Below are 27,760 nucleotides of genomic sequence, written 5' to 3'. Positions count from 1 at the left end.
ATGAAATGAATATAATATTGTATGTCAAATATACTTCAATAAAAAAAATTCAGTTCCAAGTGCAAACTTAAAATGACCCATTTATTTCTTCTCATTCTCTTTTAGTAACTCAGGTGTCTTATTAATCATGTAAGATTACACAAAATTCATAGTCATCTTACTTGCTTTAATTATCTGAGAAGCTGAGAAAGAATATGCACTACTTGTAGTTGTGACTTTCTACGATTATTTCTTTCCAAAAGAACTTTGATGAAAAAAACCCACAAAGTCTGCAGTAGTAAACCTATTTGACTTTTTTCTTCTCTCTCGAGAAACTAAAGTCCTTTATTCGTTATAGTGAAATATTTTCATGGTATAGCTTTTTAAAATTAAACTCAATATGGACATCTTTCTTAAAATAGGAAATAAAAGTATATCTGAGAATGCCACTGCCTCAACTGCACCTAAAATGCCTGAATCAGCTCCTGTTTCAACTCCTGTTCCATCACATGAGTAAGTTATATTGTGATATTAGAGTTCTATTAAAATGGAAAGCTAAGTATACTTGTACATAAAAAGGTACTTGTAACTTGTGGGAAATTATTATCTATAGAAAGCTCTGGATCATGGGACAGACATTCCACAGCCACTTAAAACATCTTTGAGTTGCTTTTTGGGTACTAGGAATTCACTTCACTCCAGACCAAATGTTTGTTGTTTTGATTTTGTGTGTTACTTTTATTATTTACAATACTTAATCTTTTCTTTGTTGCACATAATTAACCTAACTCTGCAGGTATAAGTTTGAGGACAAATATTAAAGGTCTGTTTTTATTAAGTTCAAATTTAAAAGCATTGATTAACTATCTGTGCTATGCCTAGAAAGCTATAAAGGGTACCTGAAATACTTAGAGCAGTGATTTTTAAATGATTTGTTTGCCACACAGCATACTCTTACAGTGTTCAGTTTCTGAAATCGAATGATATAGGTCTTTTCCCAGGTTGCAGTGGGTACTTTGGGCAGGGATGTATATATGTAGGTAACATATGAAATAACCTCATTTGGTCCTTTCTACCAGAGGTGATTAAGGTTTGTCGGTACCTCAACTTCTGATCTATAATAGATAGGCTCATTAATGATTTGGGTTATTGGGACAATAATTGGGATAATTTGGATATAGTTATTACAAATGTAGCTTCCGTATATTTCGTTGGATATACTCCCTATAAACTTTGACAGCCCTTTCTTTCAGAGGAACTCTACTTAATGGGATAAGATATTTGAACAAGAAGCAGTTAGTTCAAGGTTATAACTAATGAAACCTCCAGTGGGTGTGCTTCAAGCTGTAATTCCTAAGTACAATCTTAATTAAAAAATGAGATTTTTGTGCTTTGAAGCGCACAGTGTCAAATTTGTATTTTCCTGTATTAATCCTGAAAGTGACTAAAGATATTTATTGGGTGATCTGAGTGAAATATATAACATTATGTGCTATTGATCCCTAGAAGGTCCTGAGAAATCTCTTTGGGATAGAGATTCTTGTTGTTTCTAATTATGTGGAGCTGTCCCGGTTTTGTAACTAAATTCTTTAGTTAATAACATATATCAATAGTATGTCTTATTTTTCAAAACTAAATGAAATTAATTTCATTTTGCACATATATACACACACGCACATATATACATATACACATTCACCCCTCATACATATGTATGAATATTTGTTGAAAGGTATCACATCAGGCTAATGTAGCAGTTTTTACTTTTCTATATTAGAGTTTGTTTTTTAGTAGATATTCTTGCATAATTGTTTGTTTCTTTACTTAATGTTTCTTCATGTATGTTTGTCTTAAATTCTTTTTGATGGTTATATGGCAGTCCTCTGAAGAAAATAAAAGAATCCATGATAGGGTATCACTCTTAAAGTTATTATGAAAAGATGACTTACTTTCTTTTCCCAGGTTTGAGTTTTTTAAAGTGTAACTGATTAGGGTGTATATATATATGGTATATAACTTAATTTTTACCAAATTAATTCAGTTTAGTTTTTTTCCCTCCCCTTCTTCAGACATTCCTCCTTTTTACTGTTATAATTTATTTGGTAGATAATAAACAGTATACCACCTGAGTATGTAAGAAATGTTGTATAGTGACTATATATTGATATCTGTATCTATATCATCTACTTAGGGAAGCATAGCCTAATTATGTTTTAGTTTAGTTCATTTACTATTTTATTATCAACAAGATGAAAGTCCAGCTTTTAGATATTGTCTTTTTTATTCCTACTTTTGCTGTTGTGATATTAGGCTTTCTTTGAAGACATTTCCTGGCATTCTTAGTAGTGTTTCACAGTAGGAAAATTTGCATATGAAGGGTTTTTTTTGGTATTGAAATTACTTTGTTTTCTCAAATTATACCTTTGGTGCTGCAAGGGCTGCACCCGGAAATTCATTATCTTTATCTTGGAAGGGACCACAGATATTATAATTTATAACACTGTTCCCACCAGCTCCATTTCCCACTCTCCCTACCCTACACACATACTCCAGAGCCCAAAGATAGGACTGAGTTAGTGGCACTACTAGTTTATTATTAGGCAGGATTTTCATTAAAATGGTTAAGTATTTAGCTTTCAACAATTGAAAATTAGCCAAGGTGATACTGAGATTATTTGGGGGGAGTGGGGATATGTTTCTTCTTCCTTGGCAGATAATCGTTTGTGTGTGTGTGTGTGTGTAATGCCATGTTGAAATTCCTCAAATCATCCATAGATGATTTCCTCAATAATAATATATAAATTTATAAATTTATAAATATATTATAAATATAAATTTATAAATTTATGTTTATAAATTTATAAACATAAATTCCTCAAATAATAATCCATAGAGAAATTTCAACTGAGAAATCTGCAGTTGACCCTTGAATAACATGGGTTTGAACTGCACGGATCCACTTATACATGGCATTTTTTCATTAGTAAATACTACAGTACAGATGATCTTGGTTGGTTGAATCTGTGGATGAGGAACCATGGATATAGAGGAACTGTGGATATGGAGGGCTGACTATAAGTTATACCGCATGGAGGCCAGCAATTCTAACTCCCCACGTACGGTTCAAGGGTCAACAGTAGTTGCCTTTTGAAAGTAGGATATTCAAGCACAAAGTGCATTCATAATAAGAGTCCTGCCTTCTGGTTCTAGCTCTGGGACTAGCTCTGGGTAGCTCAATTTCTGATATAAGGGGTGATGAGGCTTGTAATATTGGTGAATATTTATGGGAGGAAAGTTACATGAAACGTTCAGTAAATGGAAATATTCACATACAAACAACTCTTAAACAGAGTTTAAAGAAAAATTTGATTTGGTAAATATGGTGATTTGAATTATCTGGCTGGTCACTTGATAAATTATCTTTCTGTTACCATTTCTGAATAATACTGTTTTTATAATGAAAGTGATTTGAAGGGAAATAACTCATCCAAAGTAAATTGAGTGTTTTCTGTATTTCCAGCCTTCCTTTTATCTTATGTATGATACATTTATTTTCCTTAAACATAATTATGGATATGTATTTCTAGGTTTGTAACTACTGAAGGACTTGTACATGACACAGAGCCATCATCACCAGATACTACAAAAGAGGGTCCCATTGTACAGCTAGTTCAAGAAGAGGAAGAGGAGGCAAGTCCTTCTACAGTGACCCTTCTGGGTAGTGGTGAACAAGAGGATGAAACGTCACCTTGGTTTGAGTCAGAGACACAAATATTTTGCAGTGAACTGACCACAATTTGTTGTATTTCTAGTTTTTCGGAGTACATATATAAATGGTGTTCAGTTAGAGTTGCTCATTATCGGCAACGCAGCAGAACTGCTATGAGCAAAGAAAAGGAGTATCTTGTGTCAGCTCAATCACCATTAGTACTTCCTGAAGAATCAGTAGATGTTTCAGTATTGCAACCTCCAGGTGGAGAACCAGACAGTAAGAGTAAGGAAAAGAAAGCTGAAACTATTGTTCTAGGTGACTTAAGTAGTGTGCACCAGGGAGGTTTGATTAATCACACTTTAGATGCAATTAAACTTGAACCAAGCCATCCTCAAACTCTTTCTCAGTCTCTTCTCTTAGATGTTACTCCAGAAATCAATTCATTATCTAAAATAGAAGTATCTGAGCCTATTAAATATGAGGCAGGGCGTACGCCATCACAAGTGATTCCCCAAGAGAGTTCTGTTGAGGTTGATAATGAAACAGAAAAAAGGTCTGAGAGTTTTAGTTCTATAGAGAAACCAACTGTGACCTATGAAACAAAAAACCTTGATGAAGTAATGGATAATATTGTAAAAGAAGACTCCATGCAAATTATCACAAAGCTATCCGAAACAATAGTGTCACCTGTAAACACAGCTACTGTGCCAGACAGTGAAGATGGGGAAGCCAAAATGAACATAGCTGACACACCAAAGCAAATTTTGACTCCTGTTGTGGATTCTTCTTCATTACCTGAAGCAAAAGAGGAAGAACAGTCTCCAGAAGATGCCCTTTTAAGAGGGTTACAGAGGACAGCTACAGATTTTTATGCTGAATTGCAAAATTCTTCAGATCTAGGATATGCTAATGGAAATCTTGTACATGGATCAAACCAAAAGGAATCAGTATTTATGAGACTTAATAACCGTATTAAAGCCTTAGAAGTTAACATGTCTCTCAGTGGTCGCTATCTGGAGGAACTTAGCCAAAGGTAAGCTTTATTATGAATTAGCACAATCCACTTTGCACAGTGAGTTAAGTAGTAAAGTATAATCTGTGACTAGAGAAGGAGAGGATTTAATTATCTCATGGTATAATAGTAATAAGCACCATTTTAACTGGAGAGAGAAAGAAAGTTATCTGGCTGTTGATCAGTGATCTTAAGAATTGATTTCCTTTTCTAGAAGTATTACTAAGTGACTATTATTAGGCTGATAAGTTTGAATTATCTATAATCAGGTTCTCCTTTCTTCTGTTGCTTAACTTTAGCCACTTTTGCTGTTTGATTCCCAGAGCACTCATGGGAAAAATTAGTCTGTAGACTTTAAAGCTCTATGTGGAACTTGACCAGATACTATTTAAGAGTTTAAATAAGTGAAGATTAGAAAAATGCCAGAGGCCACATCCCAGTTTGCTTATGCAGTGATGAAGGTCTCAGGCACAGTTCTCCACTTTTTAAGCCTATTTACCTTTTTTTTTTATTCCTTAAGTATCCAGCATCCTTAGGGCTTTTCCAACATTTTGTAACCACCTAGGCACTCAATGCCCAGAATTTCTGAAACGGCTACCTTTTCGTAATCTTCTTAAATTAAAATGCTGCTAATGAAATGTCACTAAGGTCGTCATTATATCCTGAAAGGGGTTTCTTCTTAATTCATACATATAATTTATTGGCAAATTTTCTGTGGGTGTGTGTGCATGCCTACATCATACCTGTTCTTGCCTCTCCCCACCCCCACCCTATTTGCCCCACTAAAGGAACCACAGAAATCACTAATAAGTCTTTAATTGAGATGTAATTGACATATAACATTGTATTAGTTTCAGGCATATAACATAATGATTTGATATTTGTATATATTGCTAAATGATTACCACAATAAGTCTGGTTAATATTATCACCACATACAACTTTTCTTTTTTCCTTGTGGTAAGAAATTTGAAGATCTACTCTGTTAGCAACTTTCAAATATACAATCCAATATTATCAACTATAGTCAACATGCTGTACATTATATTCCTGTTACTTATTCATTTAAAGTTTTACCTTTTGACCTGCTTCATCAGTTTTGCCCACCCCCACCCCCCGCCTTGGCAATCACCAATCTGTTCTCTGTATCTATGAGTTCAAGATTTTTTTTCCTTTTATTTAGATTGCACATGTAAGTGAGATCATATGATATTTGTCCTTCTCTGTCTAACTTATTTCAGTTAGAGTAATGCCCTCAAGGTCCATCCATGTTGTTGCGAATGGCAAGACTTCCTTCTTTTTTATGGCTGAATAATGTTCCTTGGTATACACATACCACATTTTCTTTATCTATTCTTCTATTGATGGATACTTAGTTTGCTTCCAGGTCATGACTATTGTATATAATGCTGCACTGAACATGGGGGTGCAGATATCTTTTCAAGTTAGTGGTTTTTTTCCTTCAGATAAATACTCAAAAGTGGAATTGCTAAATCATATGGCAGTTCTATTTTTGATTTTTTGAGAAACCTCCATACTGTTTTTCATAGTGGCTGCACCAATTTACATTCCCACCAACAGTGTACAAGGGTTCCCTTTTCTCTGTATCCTCGCCAACATGTTATTTTTTCTCTTTTTGATAATAGCAATTTTAACAGATGTGAGGTGATAACTCATTGTGATTTTGATTTGCATGTCCCTGATGATTAATGATGTTGAGCATCTTTTCATCTTTCACCTGTTAGCCATCTATCTGTTTTCTTTGGAAAAATATCTATTGAGATTCTCTGCCAATGTTCTTTTTTTAATGTTTTATTTATTTTTGGCTGCATTGGGTCTTTGTTGCTGCACGCGGGCTTGCTCTAGTTGTGGCAAGCGGGGCTACTCTTCGTTGCGGTGCGCGGGCTTCTCGTTGCAGTGGCTTCTCTTGTTGCGGAGCACGGGCTCTAGGTGTGCGGCCTCAGTAGTTGCAAGCGCGCGGGCTTCAGTAGTTGTGGTGCGTGGGCTCTAGAGCGCAGGTCTCTAGGTAACCTTTTCATTAAGTTGATGGTTTCTTTTGCTTTGTAAGAAGTTTTTCAGTTTGATGTAGTCCCACTTGGTTTTTTTGCATTTATTGCCTTTGCTTTTGGTGTTAAATCCAAAAAACATTTCCAAGACTCATGTCAAGGAGCTTACCGCCTGTGTTTTCTTTTAGGAGTTCTGTTGTTTCAGGTTTTACGTTCAAGTCTTTAATACATTTTGAGTTAATTTTTGTGTATGGTATAAGATAGGGGTCCAGTTTCATTTTGTTGCATGTGGCTGTTCAGTTTTCCCAGCACCATTTATTGAAGTGACTGTCCTTTCCCCATTGTATATTCATGGGTCCTTTGTCATAAATTATTGACTATATATGCGACTAGTAAATCTTTTATAGCAGTGAGGAACATAGAATTGATTTTGAGGTAGCAAATACCTCAAGGGACCTCTTTATTTTACCTTTGTAAGTTTTCCTGTGTTGCACAGGGTTCAGTAAGAGTCATTTTCAGAAATATGGATTTATCTTACATATTGAAATCAGAAGTGTGTTTCCAGTAATAAGTTAATAAATAAGAAATTAAAACCAATTTAAATCAATTCTTACTCCATAGGTACCGAAAACAAATGGAAGAAATGCAAAAGGCTTTCAATAAGACAATAGTAAAACTTCAGAATACTTCAAGAATAGCAGAGGAGCAGGTTGGTCATCTTCATATCTTATTTACTTTTTATATAAATTTCCATTGAATTTTGTAAGATCTCTCTGGTAAGAAGGATAAGTAGTGTTGGTTCACTTTTTCCCTGATGGCTGATGATTAAGCTGTAATATGATGTTTTCTAGCTGTTAGCATCCGTATCTCCTCAAGAGAAAATTTTCTTGAGCATTATTTGTATTACATTTCAAGATCTGTATGTATCTGTATGTGTGTAGAAGTGCAGTGGACTTTTTGGCAACTTTGTTAAACTCTAAAATCATTTGTGGTTTTCTGTGTAGACAGTTTTATTGGTTGCAAATAAACAGCTCTATTTCTTTTTAATCCTTATACCTTTTTATTTCTTCTTTTTTCCTCTTATCTCTTGCCTAGAGCTGTACAGTGATGCAATAGGACTGATAGTGGCCATTCCCCTGTCTTGTTGATTTTAAGGGATTGATTTCAGTATTGCAGCATTAAATGTGATGTTCATTAATAAGTTTTTATAGTGTGTTACCATCATGAAGAAATTTTATATTTAACTTTTTTAAAAGGTTATTTGGGACTAAGGGAAGGTAAGGTGAGGTGAGGAGGCCTCAGGTTGCAGAGTTTAGTTGCATCTTACTCCCAGTTTGTGACACGTTATAATTGTGGTTCCACACAAAGTTTTTCCCCACCCCTCTTTTTTTTTTTTTTTTCTAAAATTGAGGTTTGAAAGTTGTTTACATATTCTTAGTATGAGTCCTTTATCAGAGACAGGCTTTGCAAATATTTTCTCCCAATCCATTACTTGTTTTGTCATTCTCTTAAACATATCTTTTGAAGAGCCGAATTTAATTCATTGAAGCCCAATTTACCTGTTTTCTCTTTGCCTAACCCAAAGTCACAAAGATTGTTTTCCTGTTTTCTTTTAGAATTTGCATAGTTTTAGTTTTACATTTGGTTTATGATCCATTTTAATTTTTACATGTTACAGACTATGGATCAAAGTTCTTTTTTTGTGAGGGAGGGGATTGAGAAACATGAATATTCCTTTCTTCCAGCATCATTTGTGGAAAGGACTATCTTTTCTCCACTGGATTTCCTTTGCACTTTTGATGAAAATCAATTCACCATATACATGTGGATTTGTTTCTGGAATTCTCTTCTGCTTTGTTCATCTATGTCTGTCTTTTTGCTTATACTGCACTGTTGTGATTACTGTAGCTTTATAGGAACTCTTGAAATCAGGTAGAGTGAATCCTCCAACTTTGCACTTGTCCAAAATTGTTTCGGCTAATCTGGATTTGACTAATACAGATTTTAGAATCAGCTTGTCAGTTGCTACCAAAAACAAACAAACAAACAAAAACCTGTTTGGATCTTGATTGGGTTTGTGTTGAACTTATAGATCAGTTTGGAGAATTGACATGTTAATAGTATTAAGTCCTCTGACCCATGAACACAGTATTTATTTAGTTCTTCATTAACATTTTCCCTCTATATTTTCCCTTTATATTTAACATCTATGCTTTATGAAAGACTTGTTTAAGTACTTTTAAATAATCTTGTGTATCATTAACACTATTGGAAGTAAATCTTGATTAGAAGTGTTAACCAATTTAATAACTGTAATAACTTGTCCTTTAAAACTGTCTAGAATTTCTCAGTGTTTGTCAAAAGTGAGTCAAAAGAAACAGTTTAATGAATCACATTCAGCATTTTAAAAAGATGAAGTAGGATAGAAAGTACCACAGTGGATCACAGTGAGGGAAGTAAGTGAAACTTCTTGTTACAGTTTTATACATCCGCCTACTCACCCCCACATACACCGTGGAGACTTAAAGATTATTTAAATCTAAATTTCAAAAACTTAGGTTTAGAATAATAAATGGTTATGTAGCTATTTCATAGAGGGTCCTAAATTAGAGTGTTAGATTTCCTTGACTTCTTTCTGCCCTCTTTTCCTTCTTCCTAAATTCACTAGTTAGTTGAAATTTTCAGTATAGTCTACCTAACGTAGGTTCATGACCATGAGTATATTGCATAAGTCTCTAAAATATGCATGCAAGTGATATTTTAAATAAAGACATGTCTGTTGATTATAAAAGTTTCTGAAATTCAGAGCTGGAAAGATGGGTGTTTTTGATGAATTTCTTTTCACTGGTTGACTAGAGGATCTGTTGTAGTTTTTTGACTGTGACATCCTAAGTTCCATCCTAATATGCTGTGAAACAGAACTTTTAAAACCTTCTTGGTATGAGCCTGCTTGATATCCAGAAACATTCTTCAACAATTTTTCAACATGTCTTTGTATTGACTGCTTTGGTTTAAAAAAAAAAAAAGCATGCTTGACAAAGTGACTATTTTGTGTATAGCTGGTTATATACTGGTTTATACATATGGAGCCCATATTAACTTGAAAAGCAGTTTATTAGCGTCTGTTAGACAATATTCTACATGGTAGCAGTGAATGGCAAAAGGTTTTTTGGTTTTTGGGTTTTGGGTTTTTTTGGCTTGGGGCAGGGGAGGAAGGTTGAATAGTCTTAGATTCTTGAAGTGTTTTATGTCTTTTTTAAAAATTTCTGGTCCAAGTTTACAGTATTCATTCATTAAGAGCTTCCTATTAATATGTCCCCCCCCCCGCCCTGAGGAATTTAACAGTTTTTCCAGATTTTTTATTTGAATTTATAATGTAGTTAAAGTACACATGAAACACAAAGGAAAATAATATTTATTTCCTCCTTTATTATAGGATCAGCGGCAAACTGAAGCCATCCAGTTGCTACAAGCACAACTGACCAACATGACACAGCTTGTTTCAAATTTATCAACAACAGTAGCAGAATTAAAACATGAGGTAATTGTTATTGATGGTATTGTAGGAAACGGTGTCATAAAGGCAGGCTTCATATCTAAGAACTTTAATCGAGGAAGATTGTCATTTATAAAGAACTTTTTCAGAACACCAGAATGTGGCATTTTAAAGTTTTGGAAATATATTAATTGTCATAATCTTTTGGAAAACACAGCTTTCATAGTTTAGGTCTTAACCTAAATTACAGTTATAAAGCAATTCTGTTAGGCCTTTTGTAAACCATTGGTAGTTGCAATATATACTTCATTTTCAGTTCAAATAGGCTTATTAATTGCTTAATGAAACAATTTTTTCATTGATTTAAGCAGTATTTATTGAGCTACCAGTGTGTGTGAAGCATGAGCTGTCCAGTTCTAGGTTGAGGCATACAGCAGTGAAGAGTCCCTAGCCTCAACAGGGCCCTCTCACCTGGGGGAGAGAGGGAATACATACAGTAAATATATATGAAGGACAGTGGGGTAGAGAGTGAAACTTGTGTGTGTGGACTGGTGGTGCTTTAAGTGTTGCTGCTTTAGCTACGGTGATGTTGGAAGGCTTGCCTGAGGAGGTGGCATTAGAACTGAGTGCTCAAGAGGAGTTAGCGTCCACACAGAGCCTGGGGTCAGAACAAATCTGTTAGTAGCAGAAGTAGGGCAAAGGGCCTGTGACTAGAAACAGTGTGGTGTGGCTGGAGCAGAGTGAATGAGAGAAGTAAGGGTAAGAAATGAGTTTAGGAAATTGGCAGAGACCTGGTCATGTAGGCCTTTGTAGGCAATATAGAGTTTGAATTTTATTCTAATCACTGCAAGTCATTGGAAAGTATTCAGTAAAGAAGTAACATGGATCATCTCATTGAAAACACTTTGAGAAACTCCCTGTCTGTTGCTCTATAGAGAATTGCCTCTTAGAGACCAGCAAGAGTGGAAGTGGGGAGGAAACCAATTAAGGAGGCAATTGCAGTAGCCTGGGTGAGGTGATGTTGGCTTGGACTAGCATTTTAGAAGTGGAGAACATTGTGAAGTTGCTGAATTCAGGATATATTTTAGAGGTAGAAAGACAAGCCTTGCTGAAAGATTGGATGTGGGACATGAGGAATTAAGGGTGATCCCCAGGCTTAAATCACTGGGCCATTGGTGGTTTAGTTTTATAAGATGGGAAAGATAGGTAAGCATGGTTTTTTTTTTCTCACCAAGGAGAAGATAGTACAAATGAAAAAATGGAACATATGTGGCAAAATGATTGGAGAACATGTTAATGATTGGTGAAAGGCATATTATGTTATATTCATTGTATTATACTATTTTTAAAACTTTTCCATAGGTTTGAAAATTTTTAAAGAATGGAGCGGGGGAGAAGAAAAAGTAAAACATCGCCTTCGTAGTACATTTTCAAAGAGCAGGCCCTGCATTTACAGTTTTGAAGCACTCTGAAAAAAAATGTTTAAAATGATTTGTCCTTTGAACTTTAGATCCCATTGTATTTTTTTCTAATATAGTTTTCAAATTATTATTATTATTAAGCCCTCTTCTCATCTCAGGTTTCAGATCGACAAAGCTATCTTGTCATATCTTTGGTTCTCTGTGTTGTCTTGGGACTGATGCTTTGTATGCAGCGTTGTCGAAACACTTCTCAATTTGATGGAGATTATATTTCAAAACTTCCTAAAAGTAATCAGTATCCAAGCCCTAAAAGGTAAGGCAGCATTATATTTCAGTTTTCCTCTTATTTTTATTTTTTATTTTTTGGCCACACTGCGCAGCATGTGGGATCTTACTTCCCCGACCAGGGATTGAACCCATGCCCCTTGCATTGGAAGCACGCTGTCTTAACCACTGGACTGCCAGGGAAGTCCAGTTCCTCTTATACCTTTGAGAAATTTGAGCAAATAAAGGATACTGAGATAATTTCTTTCCCCGTATGATTATCTTGAAACCAAAATGTTAAAAACATCATTGGAACTAGTGAGATGGTCCTATGCCTGGAAGGTTCTATAGACTCTAATAGAGAAAACACTGATAGTAAGTGCATAAAAACCCTTGAAATGGTTGTGAAAGATGCTTCAATGTGGAATTTAAAGGGGGAGAAGGAGAATAGGTATTCTAATACAACACCTTTTAGAGAATGATCCTTAAATTTTTTTTACATGTGTTATCAATAACTGGAGTGTTACTTTAGAGATTAGTCCTATGTGGCATGAACAGTTCTCTAACGTCTGTCTAGCCCCAACTACAGAGTAAATTACATGTATTTTACTCATTGTGCCCAATGTTGTTTTTTCTTAATGTTAGGTGTTTCTCTTCCTATGATGATATGAGTTTGAAAAGGAGAACGTCATTCCCACTCATCAGATCCAAGTCTCTACAATTAACTGGGAAAGAAGGTAGATTTTTGTGGATATGTAATACGTGTATAGAAACATGAATCTAGCTTCCTTCTAGCAGAAGCATAATGTCAGTGTTGTGTTCGAGACCATCTGCAACAGAACAGTGGGTATAAGTAGGCTTTGTTTGTGCAGTGTCAAAGCCACTTTACCATTTCCACACTTTAAATCTATCTTTGTTCCTAAAAGCCCAGAGGGTGGGGTGGGGGGCTTAGTGAAATTAGCCATTGGTAGCCTTATTTGCACATGCTCCTGTTTAGAAGTATTTCTTTTTAGAAAGGGGTGTTTGAGAAAGTTCAGCAGATATGGAAAACCTGAATGTGCTCCCATAGTATCCTGTGCTTATCTGCCTTCTCTTCCTGTACAGGTAGGACCCCTTTTGTCTCTAGTTTAGGTCTGTGAGGCACTTTCTGAAAAATAAATCAGGTCTTTCTCCTTTTCATAGCCCAGGGTCTATAATAGTATTCCATTGTCTAACACTTAATGAATACTTAAATTTAAATGAATGGGTGTGTGCTGAGTGGTTGTTTTCCTGTATCAGTACTTTTTATAATTAGTACTGTAATTAGTGCTTATCTTCATAGCAATATTAAAGTAGCCAAATTAATGATATATTTCAACTAGTGCTTTCTTAATAATCATTGGATTCTCTTTCTTTAGGATTTAGTAACTGAGCAGCATGTTTCAATTGATTCAATCATTTAAGCAATCATTCCTGAGAGTCTCTGGTTTACTGTTATCACAAAACTTTACAGACTTAATCCATTACATGTGTGTTTACTTACGACTAGTAAATTTCATCCGAGTTCCTGCCTTTTTCTCTTTCTTTCTTCTTTTGGCTGATGTATCTTTTTATAACTGAGTTTTTTAAGTGAAGTATAACTTGTACAGGAAAGTGTACTTATCGTATGTGAAGCTTGGTGGATTTTCACAAACTGAACATACCTGTGTGACCAACACCCAGATTAAGAAGCAGAACATTATCCAGCACCCCAGAAACTTCCTGTGCTCTACACTGCCCATCCCCTCTCAGTACAGCCACTACATATTTTGATATTGTGAGATTCACCATGTCATTGAGTATAGTTGTAGTTTGTTTACTCTTATTCCTGTATAGTATTCCATTATACAAACATACATTATTCATTTACGTTGGATTATTTCAGTTTGAGGCTATTACATATCTTTTGGCGAACACATGAACACACATCTGTTGGGTATATACCTAGAAATGGGATTGCTCTATCATAAGATTGTGTATATTCCACCTTAGTAAATACTGCCACACAGTTTTGCAGAGTGTTGTATGAATTTGCCCTCCCATCAGCTCTTTTTGAGAGTTCCATTTGTTCCATATCCCTATTAACATTTAGTATTGTTGGTCTTTTAGCCGTTGTGGTGGGTGTATGTACATTACTTATTTGAGCTGCGTTCGTGTGATTAGGAAATATGTTGAGATGTTTTTCCTTCTCAGCATTTCTAGTCTCATTTTAAGTTAGTTGAAATCCTATTTTACTATTTCTTTTCTCTATGTAACTCTTCAAAGCCAGATAGAATAGCCTTTTGTACCTGATAATAGAAATACTTCTGTTTTAAACAACTGTGTCATCTTGGTTCATCTTTACAGTTAAAACAGTTGAGTACAGTAGGCAGGAAGCTGGCTTTAATTCTGATTCCGCTGTTTGTTAATTCATTTATTTATTCTCCTGTTTGAATTAAATCTCTTCTTAAGGCATTTATTATAGCCTACTTTGATTTTAGCCATCCTGTACTTGCCTTATTTTTAATTCTAAGCTCAGTGAGAAGGGTCCATGTCTTATTTTGTTTTCTTACTGTAGTAAAAGACATGTAAAATTTACCATCTTGAAATTTAATTTGCTCTTAAAAATTTACTTTTTAAGTGTATAGTTCAGTAATGTTAAGTATATTCACAGTCATGTGAAACAGATCTCCAGAACTTTTCCATTTTGTAAATCTGAAACTCTATATCCATTAAACCAATCCCTTTTTTCCTCTCCTCCCAGCCCCTGATAACCTTCGCTGTGTTTTCTGTTTCTGTGAATTTGAATATTTTAGATAAATAATATAAGATTCCTCTTACATGAGTTGTCTTTCTCTGACTGACTTATTTCACTTAGCTTAGTGTCCTCAAGTTTCATCCATGTTGTAGCATGTGACAGGATTTTCTTCTTTTTTAAGACTGAATATCCTGTTGTACAGATATAATCATGTTTTGTTTATTCATCTGTTGATGGGCATTTGGGTTGCTTCTACCTCTTGGCTATTGTGAAATAACGCTGCTGTGAACATGAGTGTGCAAATATATCTTTAAGACCTTGCTTTCAGTTCTTCTGGATATATAGTTGACCCTTGAACAGTGCTGGAGTTAGGGGCACTGAGTCTCTGTGCAGTTGAAAATCCATGTATAATTTATAGTTGGCCCTCCATATCTGGTTCCTCCGTATCTGAGGTTCTGGATCCGCAGATTCAGCCAACCACATATTGTGTAGTACTGTAGTATTTACTGTTGAAAAAAATCCATGTTTAAGTTGACTCATGCAGTTCAAATCCATGTTTTTCAAGGGTCAACTATGTACTCAAATGGGATTGCTGGATCATATGGTAGTTCTTTTTTTGAAGAAACTTTACAGTGTCATAGTGGTTGCACCATTTTACAGTTCCACCAACAGTGCACAGTGGTTCCAGATTTCTCCACATCCTCACCAGTCCTTGTTTTCTATTTTGATAGTAGCCATCCTAATGGATGTGAGGTGACATCTCATTTTGCTTTTGATTTGTGTTTCTCTGATGATTAGTGATGTTGAGCATCTTTTCATGTGCTTGTTGGCCATTTGTAAATCATCTTTGAAGAAATGTCTATTCAAGTCCTTTGCTCATTTTTAAATCAGGTTATTTTTTATTGTTTAATTGTAAGAGTTCTATATATTCTGGATATCAGTCCCTTATCAGATATATGATTTGCAGCTATATTCTCCCATTTTGTAGGTTGAGTTTTCACTCTGTTGATTGTGTCCTTTGATGGACAAAAATTTTTTAAGTTTGATGTAGTCCCATTTGTCTATTTTTGCTTTTGTTGCTTGTACTTTAAATGTCACATCCAAGAAATCACTGCCAAGGCCAATGTCATGAAGTTTTCCTTCTGTGTTTTCTTCTAGGAATTTTATAGTTTAAGGTTTTATGTTTAGGTTCTTAATCCATTTTCAGTTAATTTTTGTATGATGTATGTTTTCAGTTAATTATGTATGATGTAAGATAAGGGTTCAACTTCATTCTTTTGCATGTGGATATCCAGTTTTCCCAGCACTATTTGTTGAAGAGACTGTTCATTCCCCATTGAGTGGTCTTGCCACCCTTGTTGAAGATTATTTGACCATTTGTGAGAGGATTTATTTCTGGGCTTTTTTTTTATTCCATTGGTCTGTATGCCTCTTTATACCAGTACCACACTGTTTTGATTACTGTAGCTTTGTGATGTGTTTTGAAATCAGGCAGTGTGAGTCCTCTATTTTTATTTTTTAAAAATTGTTTTGCATATTTAAGATCACTTGGAATTTGATATGAATTTTAGGATGCATTTCAGCAAAAGAATGCTATTAGGATTTTGATAGGGATTATGCTTAATCTATAGATCGTTTTGGTAGTATGGACATCTTGACAATATGAAGTCTTCCAGTCATGAACGTGAGATGTCTTTACATTTTTTTGTACCTTCTTTAATTTCTTTCATCAGTGTTTTGTAGTTTATACTTTGATTTGCGTCTCTCACTTTTGTTGACCAGCCAGGTGGACCAAAATTGTTTTGATTTTTGTAAGACATTTTTATTATAAAATAAGTGAAATACAAAAAAGTGCACAAAACTGAAATGCACAACATGCAAAGTAATTATAAAGTGAACACCTGTGTAACTAACACCCAGATCAAGAAATAGAACAAGGCCAGCACTTTTGGTATTGCTCCTGTAGAGGTAGCTGTCTTGACTTTTGAAATAGTCATATTCTTCATTTTCTTAATAGTTTTACCATTAGTGTTTGGATTCCTCAACAATATAATTTGATTTTTGCCTGGTTTTGAGCTTTTGATAAATGGAATCATACCATATATATTCTTTTTTGTCTTCTTTCTTTCAGCTTTCTATATGTAAGGTTCATATACATGATTATACTTCATTTTCAATATTGTATAGTATTTCAGTAACTGACTAAATCACAGTGTAGTTATCCATTCTACTGTGTTGTTTACAGTTTGGGGCTATTACAGATAATGCTGCTGTAAACATTCCCTTTGTTTGTATACCGGCACATAGTTGCATGAGTTTCTCTAGGAATATTACCTAGATGTAAAATTGCTGGGTTGTAGGGTATGCTTATCTACAAGTTATAAGATAATGGCAAACTTTTCCAAAGCGGTCATATCAGTTTATCCTTCCACCAGTACCATGAGAATTCCCATTATTCTATGTTTTTACCAGCACGCACTTAGAATTGTCAAATTTTAAAGTGTTTAACCTCATTGCAATTGTAATTTGCATTACCTGATTACTAGTGGGGTTGAGCATGTTCACTTATGCCTTTTATTCATTTGACGTTCCTGGGCATTAAAGGTTTTTGCCTGTTCTTTTACTGAGTGAGTTGTTTCTCTCTTTCATACTGGTTTATAGTTATTTTTAAGATTTGGATTCTAATTATTGGTTGGTTAAATGTTGCAGATATCTTATTTCATGCAGGTATCTATTTCACTCTTGAGACAACCTATTTTACATGGAGTCTTTTTTTTTAAATATTTATTTACTTCTGGCTGCATTGGGTCTTAGTTGTGGCATGTGGGATCTTTTGTGGCTGCGCATAGGCTTTGTCTAGTTGCAGCAAGCGGGGGCTGCTCTTCGTTGTGGTGTGCGGGCTTCTCATTGCGGTGGCTTCTCGTTGCAGAGCACGGGCTCTAGGCACGCGGGCTTCAGTAGTTGCAGCATGCGGGCTCAGTAGTTGTGGCTCACGGGGTTAGTTGCTCCGCGGCCTGTGGGATCTTCCCGGACCAGGGATCAAACCCATGTCCCCTGCATTGGCAGGAGGATTCTTAACCACTGCGCCACCAGGGAAGTCCCACAAGTCCCCTTTCAAATCACACTGTACTACTTTACAGGTAATATGAATATTTTATAATAACAAAATATTCCTAATTCCTCCCTTCAATCCCTTATATCATTTCTGTCATTCTTTTTACTTCTATATAAGCATGTATAGTTACATAAGCATACTCAAATACGTTGTTGCTATTATTGTTTTGAACAAGTTGTTACGTTATGGGTTAAGAATAAGAAAAGTTTTTATCTTACCTTCACTTACTCGTTCTCTGATACTCTTCCTTTTTTTATGCAGATCGGAGTTTCTGACCTGTATTATTTTCCTTTCTGAAGAACTACTTTTAACATTTCTTGCAAAAGCAGGTCTATTGGCAACAATTCCTCAGTTTTAGCTTGTATCTTTGATTTTTTGAAGTTTGTATATGAAATGCCTGGGTGTAGTAATTTTGGCACTTGTCCTTCTTGGTATTCTGAGTTTCCTGGATCTGTGGTTGCTGTCAGACATTAATTTGGGGAAATTCTGTCATTATTACTTACAATATTGCTTCTGTTCCATTCTCCCACTCTTGTCTTTCTGTATTCTCGTTACTCGTATGTTACACCTTTTGTAGTTGTCCCGCAGTTTTTCGGTATTCTGTTCATTTTTTTAAAATTCGTTTTTCTCTTTACTTTTTAGTTTTGGAAATTTCTATTGTCATATCCTCAGCCTCAGTTATTCTTTGCTCAGCTGTGTTCAGTCTACAAATGAACCCATCAGAGGCATTCTTCATTTCTGTTACTGTGTTTAATCTCTAGCATTTCTTTTTAATTCCTTTTTAGAATTTTTCTGCTTACATTATCCACCTGTTCTTGCATGTTGTCTACTTTTTTCCACTTAAGTCCTTAGTATATTAATCATGGTTTTTAAAAATTCCTGGTCTAATAATTTCAGCATTCCTTCCATATCTAACTCTGGTTCTAATGCACGTTTAGTCTTTTCAAACTGTGTTTGCCCCGTTTTAAATGCCTTGTAATTTTTTGTTGAAAGGGGACTATAATGTACAGGTGGTCCCCAACTTATGATGGTTTGACTTAATTTTTCAACTTCACGACAGACTTAATTTTTCAACTTCATGACGTGTGAAAGCAATATGCATTCAGTTAAAATTGTACTTTGAATTTTGACCTTTCCCAGGCTAGTAATATGTAGTATGATTCTCTCTCATGATGCTGGGCAGTGGCAGCAAGCTCTCAGGACAAAAATGACTTTTGTGTTCCACTTGACTGTCTGGGTTCCTACTTTTCCTTCAATTGTGGCCTGGGATTACTTACTTAGTCTTGACAGCCCTTCAGTGCTGTTAGTGATTTTTTTTAAAATTCATACTTAATTGCTTGTGGTTGATCTGAAAACCATTAACAACCATTCCTAGAAGTAGACATCATGTTTTTTAAAAAAGCAATTTGAATGAGATTAGTAATCTGATAGAAATGACTATTTAAAGGAATCTTGGATACTTTTATGTATTTGGTGACTTTCTCAACAAATTTCTAAGACAATGAAAAAATTATAATTCGTTGAATCATGTTGTTAGTAAATTTCCGGTACATGAACTTTTATAGTGAGTTTACTACTTATAAACTTCTGCCTGCATCAGACTATAAATCATTTACTTTTAGTGGATTGAATAGGACTGAAGTCTCAGAGCGCCTCTTTTATATACGTGTTTATCTTGTCAGGGTGGGGGTGGCATAGAGCTGTCGTGAACGTGCTAAAGTAATGAAATCTCAGCAACCTAAGACTAGTATTTCTAATTTACTCACCACGCCAGAGTGTTTATTCATTATTGCTTGATCGCTGATATTGCATATTCAAGCTATTTTAAGATTTTGGAGTTCATAGTTTTGATCACAATAAATCATAGTTTTGATCACAGTAAATCATAGTAATAAACAATTAGAAAAAACTTCTTAGACCTCTTTTTGTATGTTCCTTTAACTGGCTTTCATAGACAGTCACAACTGCTTGTTGCACATAGTTAACCCATATTTGCAACACAGTATAGAGTTTAGTCTTCTGGAAAAATATTCAGATGATCTGTAGGTTTGGTATTAGCTTACCTGGAATGTGATTTTTCTCACCACGTAAGAGGGTAGAGCTGGCCCAAACAAGGATCCTTACTGTGTTGGCTGATAGCTGATAGCCAACACACAGTAAGTTAAAAACTTAAGTTATTTGATGATGATCAATCAAGCCCAAAATAAGAATGGTGCCCTCTCCTAACTTATTGCTTTTGGCTTACTAATTTCAAGTGCATAAATATATGATATAAATATAAATTCACTGGTTCTGTTAAGAAAATAATCATAAAGGGATAATATATTTATAGTATTTAATCATAGTATAATCTGCATTTTACGTCTGCTTTTTTTCTTACTTACAGTAGACCCAAATGATCTGTACATTGTAGAACCCCTCAAGTTCTCTCCAGAAAAAAAGGTAATGTTTTGTTTCCTTTTAAGTATATTGGTGTGTTATGTGGGTGTAGATGAAAAAATAGGTTGAAAGTTTTAATATAACCTTTAAGTGGTCCTTAAACTTACTGTTTATTTTCAATCATGATGATAATGATGTAAATGTTTACAGGGGTCAGCAAACTATGACCCATAGGCTATATATGGCCTGTGGCCTGTTTTATACGGGCCTGAAGCCATTTTTAAAGGGTTGTAAAATAAAAAAGAATATGCAAGAGAGAATGTGACCTGAAAAGCCTAAAATATTTACTACCTGGCTTTTACAGAAAAAACTTACTGACCCCTGGCTGCTTGCCTGACATGCAGTGATAATAAAGAATGACTCAGTGTGTGCACTATTCCTGTAATCCTCACATCAACCTGAAGACGATACTCTCCCCAGTTTTTAAGTGAGAAAACTGAAACTCAGAGTTTGTATCTTCTTTAAATGACTCATTAAATAGGTGCCAAAAATCAGACTGTACTTAGGCTTTTTTGGTTACAAAGTGTGTGCTTTTTCCCTCTTAAAGTAAGTTGTACTCATTTTGATTAGAGGTAATTGTCTCTAGGTGAAAGAACTTGGCCATTAGAACTTACTACCTTGTAACTTGGCCCAAAAGGTAGTATGTGGCGAAGTTAGGATTGAAATAGCCTAGGATTCAATCCTAACTTCACCACATACTACCTTGTAACTTGGGCAGGGAATCAAACCTGTGAACCTTGGTTTTCTCATTTGGTAACCAGGGACAGAATATTGATACTCACCTTTCAGGGTTAGCAAGTAAGATACACATGAAAGCAACTAGAATGATGTCTGGCACATAATAGGCATTCAGATTTTAGTTATCGCCCCCTAATCTATATTCAGAGGTGGCAGATAAGTAAAGAGTTTGATTGAGTAGTATTTACAAAATGAAAAGGTAATTATGGTATCTGTACAGAACATAACAGTATGTTTTGCTATTTATAATACTCTTTTACTTTCTGCCAGGAGATGGCACTTTACTCCAGTAGCTCAGCTCTCTGAATTTGGTTAGGTAACTATTGGAGGTCTAATTCCTACCCTTTCTTTTCCTTGTGTTATAGAAGAAACGCTGCAAGTACAAAACTGAAAAAATTGAGATCATAAAGCCAGCACATCCATTGCACCCTATAGCCAATGGCGACATAAAAGGAAGAAAGCCTTTTACGAACCAGAGAGATTTTTCTAATATGGGCGAAGTTTATCACTCTTCTTATAAGGGTCCTCCGTCTGAAGGAAGCTCAGAAACTTCATCACAGTCAGAAGAGTCTTATTTTTGTGGCATTTCAGCTTGCACAAGTCTGTGCAATGGACAGTCCCAAAAGACAAAAACTGAGAAGAGGGCTTTGAAACGAAGGCGGTCTAAAGTCCAAGACCAAGGAAAATTGATAAAAACTCTCATACAGACTAAGTCAGGATCATTGCCAAGCCTGCATGACATAATCAAAGGAAACAAAGAGATCACCGTGGGAACACTTGGTGTTACAGCAGTCTCGGGACATATTTAAAATTAATCAACTTTTCATACTGGAGACTTTTGTTGTTCTTTGAAGAACGGTCTGTGGTATTTGAAGGGTTTGGGGAAGGGAGAAAATATTAATGGGAAAAGTATTCAGAAATTATTATTTCTGCCTTTTTAAAAAGTAGGTGGGATTGTGTCAATCTTGGTTAATGAGCTGCAGTTTTACAAGGCTGATCACTTCCTACAAGGACAATGTAGACATTTTATAAAGATTTTTTTCACAGATTAATTACTGGGACAAAAGTAATTCGGAAGCCCAGTTCCTTGGGTGGGATAGGAATGAAAGCCTAAACCTCTTCCTTTAGCTTTGTTCCTATTTCTTGCACCTTCCCATATTTATGTGCCTTTTGTCTATTTATAATGCCACTGGAAGAGGAGGGAGAACTTTTCCTGTCATTTGATTTCTTTTATAACTTTGTTAGTTTTTTGAAGCTGCAAACACTACAAGGCTTTAATGTGATCTGCGCCTGGAGTTCAGTAAAGATCAGTAAAGACAGTGTAAAGATCCTAAAGACTTGGCCAACTAGACCTCTGTTTAGCAAACTCACTTGAAACAGACACTTGATGGAATTTTTACGTCTGTTCTTTTAGGTAAGTGGTGATGCTTTTGATGTTATTTTCATTTAACTTATTCACACTAGTTTTCTTTGGTTACCAATTCAATGAGAAGGGGAAGAAAAAAAAAACCGACAGGATCTTTTCTTGCAAATGATTAGTATTTGCAAATAATTGTTTTATAAACTCACCCTTTAAACTCATTTAGCCACTTTTAAGGGTTTTCCTTAGCTACATTACATTTTAAACATTCACAATAAGCACTAGTCCTCCCAACTTTCAGATCACTGTTTTCTCTTACAAATGGAAAATTCAAAGGTTTGTCAAATGAGTCCAGGTCTCATAATCACTGCCTATGTATGTATGCACAGAACCAGCTCGTGAGTTTGTCAAGCCTTGTCTAATTGGTCAAGTCTAAAGGGATTATTATTCCTTGATGTTTGCTTTGTATTGGCTACAAATGTGCAGAGATATACATGTGTGACGTCAATGTGTTTGTCTTCGTCTTTTTTCTTTAAAAATAATTGGCAGTGACTGTATTTGAATCAAATGATTTCTAAGTATGTGTTTGTACAGTAATGAGTGAAAGTGGAAAGTTTCTTTTTGAAAGGGAGAGAATTGACCGTTTTGTGTTGTAAGATTTAAGTTATTGAGCACTTTTAGTAATAACTGTTTTTAAACTTGTCTAATACCTTTCTGGGGGTATTGGTTGTAATGTGACTTATTTAAAGCCTCTTTTGTTTAAGTTGCTGCTTTAGGTTAACAGTATGTTTTAGATGATTTAAAATTTTTTCCAGTCTGTACAATTAGCCATTCAGAGCAAGAGGGCCTGATTGTATAGAAACCCATTGAAAAGAGGTCCAGATGAGAGCAGAGGTGGAGCAGGAAGTTACCCCGTCTGTGTGCAGCATCCACGGCTGTGGAAAGAAGACTTTCAATATGTAACTACGGAGCTCTAGTGCCATTAGAAACTGTGAATTTCCAAATAAATCTGAACACGTGTCTTTATTAATTACTGGCTCTTCTGTTCTTTGAAGGAGAACTTTTTTACAAACTTGTTACTCTGGACACAGATTTGTTTTTGCCACTTTTAACATTAAATACAGCAGCATCCTGTTAAATAACTGATCACATTTCAGCCAACTACAAACTGATTGATTGAACTTTGACAGAAACATTTTGTTCCCTATACAGTCAGAATTTCACCATTTCAAACACTGAAATGAGAATTTTGAATATTTAATAGACTATGTTTATGTGCTTTTCTCTTATTAGGTGCCATCTTTAAGACTACTAATTGTTAATTTTTTCCATATATAAACATAGCATAACATTTTACAATTTGGGGTTTATTTTTCCTCTCTGAGATTATACTTACATGAGGGGGAAAAAAAATGAAAATTCTTGCCAATAATAGATTTGTGCCTGGTGAGAAGCAAAGCTATACATATATGTGTGTGCGTGTGTGTGTGTGTGTGTGTGTGTGTGTATATATATGTATATATATATATATATTTGTAATAGGCTTTCAATGTTCCTTGGTAGTCAACTTTATTTCTTCTAATATTAAGTAAAGCATTAAAACAGTAAGAAATAAGAAGAAACGAAGGGATCCGTAAGAGCAAGAACACAAAGTAAAGCAGTTCTTTTAATTGGATTTTTAAAAATAGAGTTTTATATAATTTGAGGAATGAAATTGTTTTATAAGGTAAGGTTGGCACAGAAAGACAGCTCTTCTCTATTCTCTGCCACTACACGTCCCCCACACCCCAGCCTTCCCCCCATCGAGGGTTTCTTGCTCTCCAGCAGCAACCATTTTCAACTCTGTATCTCCAGTTACTGTGCTTATTTTGCCACTTACTGATTTGCCAGTGTTTGATGTGTCACCAGTGTGAATATATAAACTTGTCGGCATGAATATGAAGTAGATATAAACTTATATTTGTTAACCTGGTTGAACAAATTTAAGATCACAGTATAATAAGCAACATGTCTATTTAGAAATATGTTTTAACTCTCTATTTCATAGAACAAAGTTACTTAAAAACCTCATGCTTTTCCCCAACTTTTTAACTTGAGAAATTTCAAATCCATAAAAAAGGTGAATTCCCATGCACCGTTACCCAGGTTCAACAGTTAGCATTTGTAGTTTTCTTTTTATACATACATACACATGTATTAAACATATTTTTTGGGTGAGCCGTTTGAAAGTTAAAAGATATCGTGCCCCCTTAACCCCTAAGTACTTACGCGTGTGTTTTCTAAGAATAAGAACATTCACCTACATGACCATAATACTAGTATCACACCAGAGAAAGTCAGTAATTCCCTAATATCTAATACACACTCCATGGTCAGATTTCTCCACAGGTCCACATGCATACTCTTTCCTTCCTTTTCCTTTCCTTCTTTCTTTACCAAGGGCCAGTCAAGTTTCATTTGGTTTCATTGTCTAGTTTCTTTTAAAATGTACAGATTGCTTTATGACTCTGCATGTCTTCCTTGTGTAAGGGCCATACTTATTTTCTCGGAGTCATTCCAGTTTTAGTGTCTGGGCTACCAAAGTGGCTGTTAAGAGCTTTTCTAGTGACGTATCAACACTGTCACTATAAATTTTATCCCAACCCACAAGTGTTCATTTATACGACATGAAGACATTAAAAAAAAAAATCCTATTGGAACATGTATTATACTCCACTGCACTATACCCCACTTAGTCTACTACTTCCAAAATTAATCTTTAGAATATTTGTTTACAACAGAGTTCATCACTTGCATTTGTAAGATCATACACCCTAGACTACCAACTTTGCATTCCATTTTTTTGACAAATCAGATATTGAAAACCCAAACAAATACCTTCTGTTATAAAACTTGCAAAATAAGTCTTTTTGAGCAAACAGAAGCATTTGTGATTTTTACGTTTATAAGGGATAAAAACCAAGTTTTACACCCAGAATGGTTTAAAATAGTTCCCCATGTAGGTGGTGTACTATCCCACTTAAGAGCAGGTGTTTAAATCAGACTGCCTAGTTTCATATTTGTTCTCTTATCTCTTGAGTTTGGCATTAGACAAAAATCACAATCAGTCATAATCTCATTAAGCATCAGATTTCTCACCTGTAAATATGTGTCACAGCACCTATTTCAGATAATTGTTCTGAAGATCAGTCATGCTTATACATGTAAAACTATCATGTGCCTAGCACGTAGTACACACAACGTTAGCTATTAATGTTTTGATGCTCAGAGTGAGATCTCATCCCTTTGTCTCTGAGCATCAACCAGCAGGTGTAAGACTGTCATCTCCAGCCTCAGTCAACAACCACCATCCATTAGCAGGGTCAGCAGGGAGCTTTGAGCCGGATGTGCTCTGTGTAAGATTCCACCCTCAGTGCTTCCATCGCAGGCGTCAGTAAGTCACTCCAGAGCTCTGCAGGGCCCCTGGAAACACCTTGCTACCCCTTGTTATAAGGCCTTGCCACAATTTTATGCCTCAAAACCATTAAGGCCAATTTCATATGCCTTTGATTCCTATTAATTTTATCACCACAAGAAACCCCATATGGCTCTTCACATCCTTCTTTCTGGACCCATATTCCTTCACCAACGCCTAAAAACACTTCCCCTGTGCCCTCTGGAACTCAGAAATCAGTCATCAGTAAAATTTCCTAAATCTTTAACGTCTTTCAACCTTCTCTTCACCTCCTTATTCTAATTGAAACTACTTTCCTTGAATCCTTTCCAGGAGGTCACTTTTTTTCTTCCTGACTGCCTCATACCACTCGACCTAGAGCTAGAATAGATGGTCTCCTTAATCTTCAGTGCCTAAAACGCCTCACTTTGTATCTTATATTGACAAACTCTAGCATCTACTCTTTCTCCTTGTTGCAAGTGAACCCCTGTGTTCTCTCACCCTCTCTCATCCTCATTCATGGGGTCACTGTCATTCTAATACTGCTTCTGTCATAATCCTTGATTTCAATGTCTACATTATTTTTTCTAGTTTCTCACTTCTTTCCCCTAAGATCTTGTTCTCCAGCCAGTATCAGCCACTTACTCCCCTGATTAAACCCTAGTGTTTGCCACTGTCAGTATCCATAATCCTTAATACCAATTTCAAGCACCCAACTCTGACCACCACCATGCCCCCTCACACCCTAACTCTAACAATTCTTCGATTTCACCGAATCCTACAGTCCATTGGTCATACTGATAAGAACAGAGTAAAGGGACAAAGTAGGTGATTAAATAGATAATCCCACTAAGGGAACATAAGTAAAGAAAAAAGTATGGGAGACCCCTGTTAGTTAATGATCACTCAAGAAAGCAGGTTTGCCTAACCACAAAACCAAACAGGCTTCCTTAAAAACAAAACCATGCAACAGTCATGAGACATGCCCTAAAACAATAAAACAATGATGGCTTTCTTAAGCTCCCTTTACACCCTGGTCTTTCTTGTCCCACTCCCAAATCACTTTTCTTTCACTCAAAAGAAAGTTCTCTTTCCTATAGGGGAGGGGAAAAAAATGACACTCTCAAAATATTTTCAAATGAAGCTTATTCTTCATTAGGGCAAAGGCAATGCTTCCTATCTTTATCCTTGACTTCCAAGAATGGCTGAAAGATGGACTTCCCTTTTACCATTTCAACTCAACACCCTTAAAAGTCAACAGCAATGGAAGAGGAATCAAGATGGTGGGTCAGTAGGATGTGGAGCTTACCTCCTCCCACAGATACAGCAAAAACACATCTACAAGTGGAACGATTCACACACAACATCTACTGAATGCTGGCAGAAGACCTCAGACTTCCAAAAGTGCAAGAAAACCTCCATGTAACCGGGTAGGACAAAAGAAAAAAGAAAAAAGAAAAAAAAAAAAAAGGAATTGGGACAGGACCTGCACCCCAGGGAGGGAGATGTGAAGGAGGAAAGGTTCCCCCACCATGGGAAATCCCCTCAGTGGTGGGGAGATCAGCCTGGATGGAGGGGGAGCCTTAGAGCCTCGGAGGAGAGTGCGGCAACCAGTTTGTGGAAGGACCTGCACAGGTGGTCAGTACCTCTGCCCTGTGCTCCCCAGCCTGGGACGCTTGTCTGCTGGTGTGGGCGGGGCTGGGTGCTGAAGCTCGAGCTTCAGATGCCAGACCCAGGGATAGAACCAGGGTTAGCTGCATGGAGACAGCCTGAAAAGGTTGGAGAGTGACAACTGAGTGTGCACTCAGAAGAGGCCTGGGCCCGCCAGAGAGGCAAAACACCACTGTTGGGGGGCACCTGAGAAGACGGGCAGGACCACCATAGGAGCTTCTGTTCCTACCTGTGGGCTCTCAGGCAACAAGACACCACGTACATGAGTTCTGGGGGCAGGTGCAAGCTGCTGCCACCATCATGGGCTCCAGAGAGAGACACGGGCCACTGCCACAGCTAGGGGACCTGCAAGCAGGTGC

General features: G+C 36.0%; 1 protein-coding gene across 8 annotated transcripts in view; it reads left to right on the top strand.

Annotated features, from left to right (window-relative positions):
- SUCO (SUN domain containing ossification factor) overlaps positions 1 to 23,327 on the top strand; it is a 73,292-nt gene extending 49,965 nt beyond the window's left edge. For 7 of the 8 annotated variants that reach the window (XM_082371319.1, XM_082371326.1, XM_082371321.1 and 4 more), the window contains 8 exons: positions 402 to 492; positions 3,567 to 4,724; positions 7,331 to 7,418; positions 10,146 to 10,250; positions 11,785 to 11,939; positions 12,536 to 12,627; positions 20,147 to 20,202; positions 21,303 to 23,327. In XM_082371319.1, the coding sequence (XP_082227445.1) occupies positions 402 to 492; positions 3,567 to 4,724; positions 7,331 to 7,418; positions 10,146 to 10,250; positions 11,785 to 11,939; positions 12,536 to 12,627; positions 20,147 to 20,202; positions 21,303 to 21,746 (2,189 nt within the window). In that variant the 3' untranslated portion in view covers positions 21,747 to 23,327. Of the gene's footprint in view, positions 1 to 401; positions 493 to 3,566; positions 4,725 to 7,330; positions 7,419 to 10,145; positions 10,251 to 11,567; positions 11,765 to 11,784; positions 11,940 to 12,535; positions 12,628 to 20,146; positions 20,203 to 21,302 lie in introns of those variants that run through there. The other variant, XM_082371323.1, reaches the window with a different exon arrangement.
- Positions 23,328 to 27,760: the final 4,433 nt, after the last annotated feature.

Source organism: Balaenoptera borealis (assembly GCF_965194805.1).
Source record: "Balaenoptera borealis genome assembly, chromosome: 1".
In the NCBI taxonomy this organism is placed as follows: Eukaryota; Metazoa; Chordata; class Mammalia; order Artiodactyla; family Balaenopteridae; genus Balaenoptera; species Balaenoptera borealis.
The sequence above is the reverse complement of the archived record's forward strand: the minus strand, read 5'-3'. Positions and strand labels throughout refer to the sequence as shown.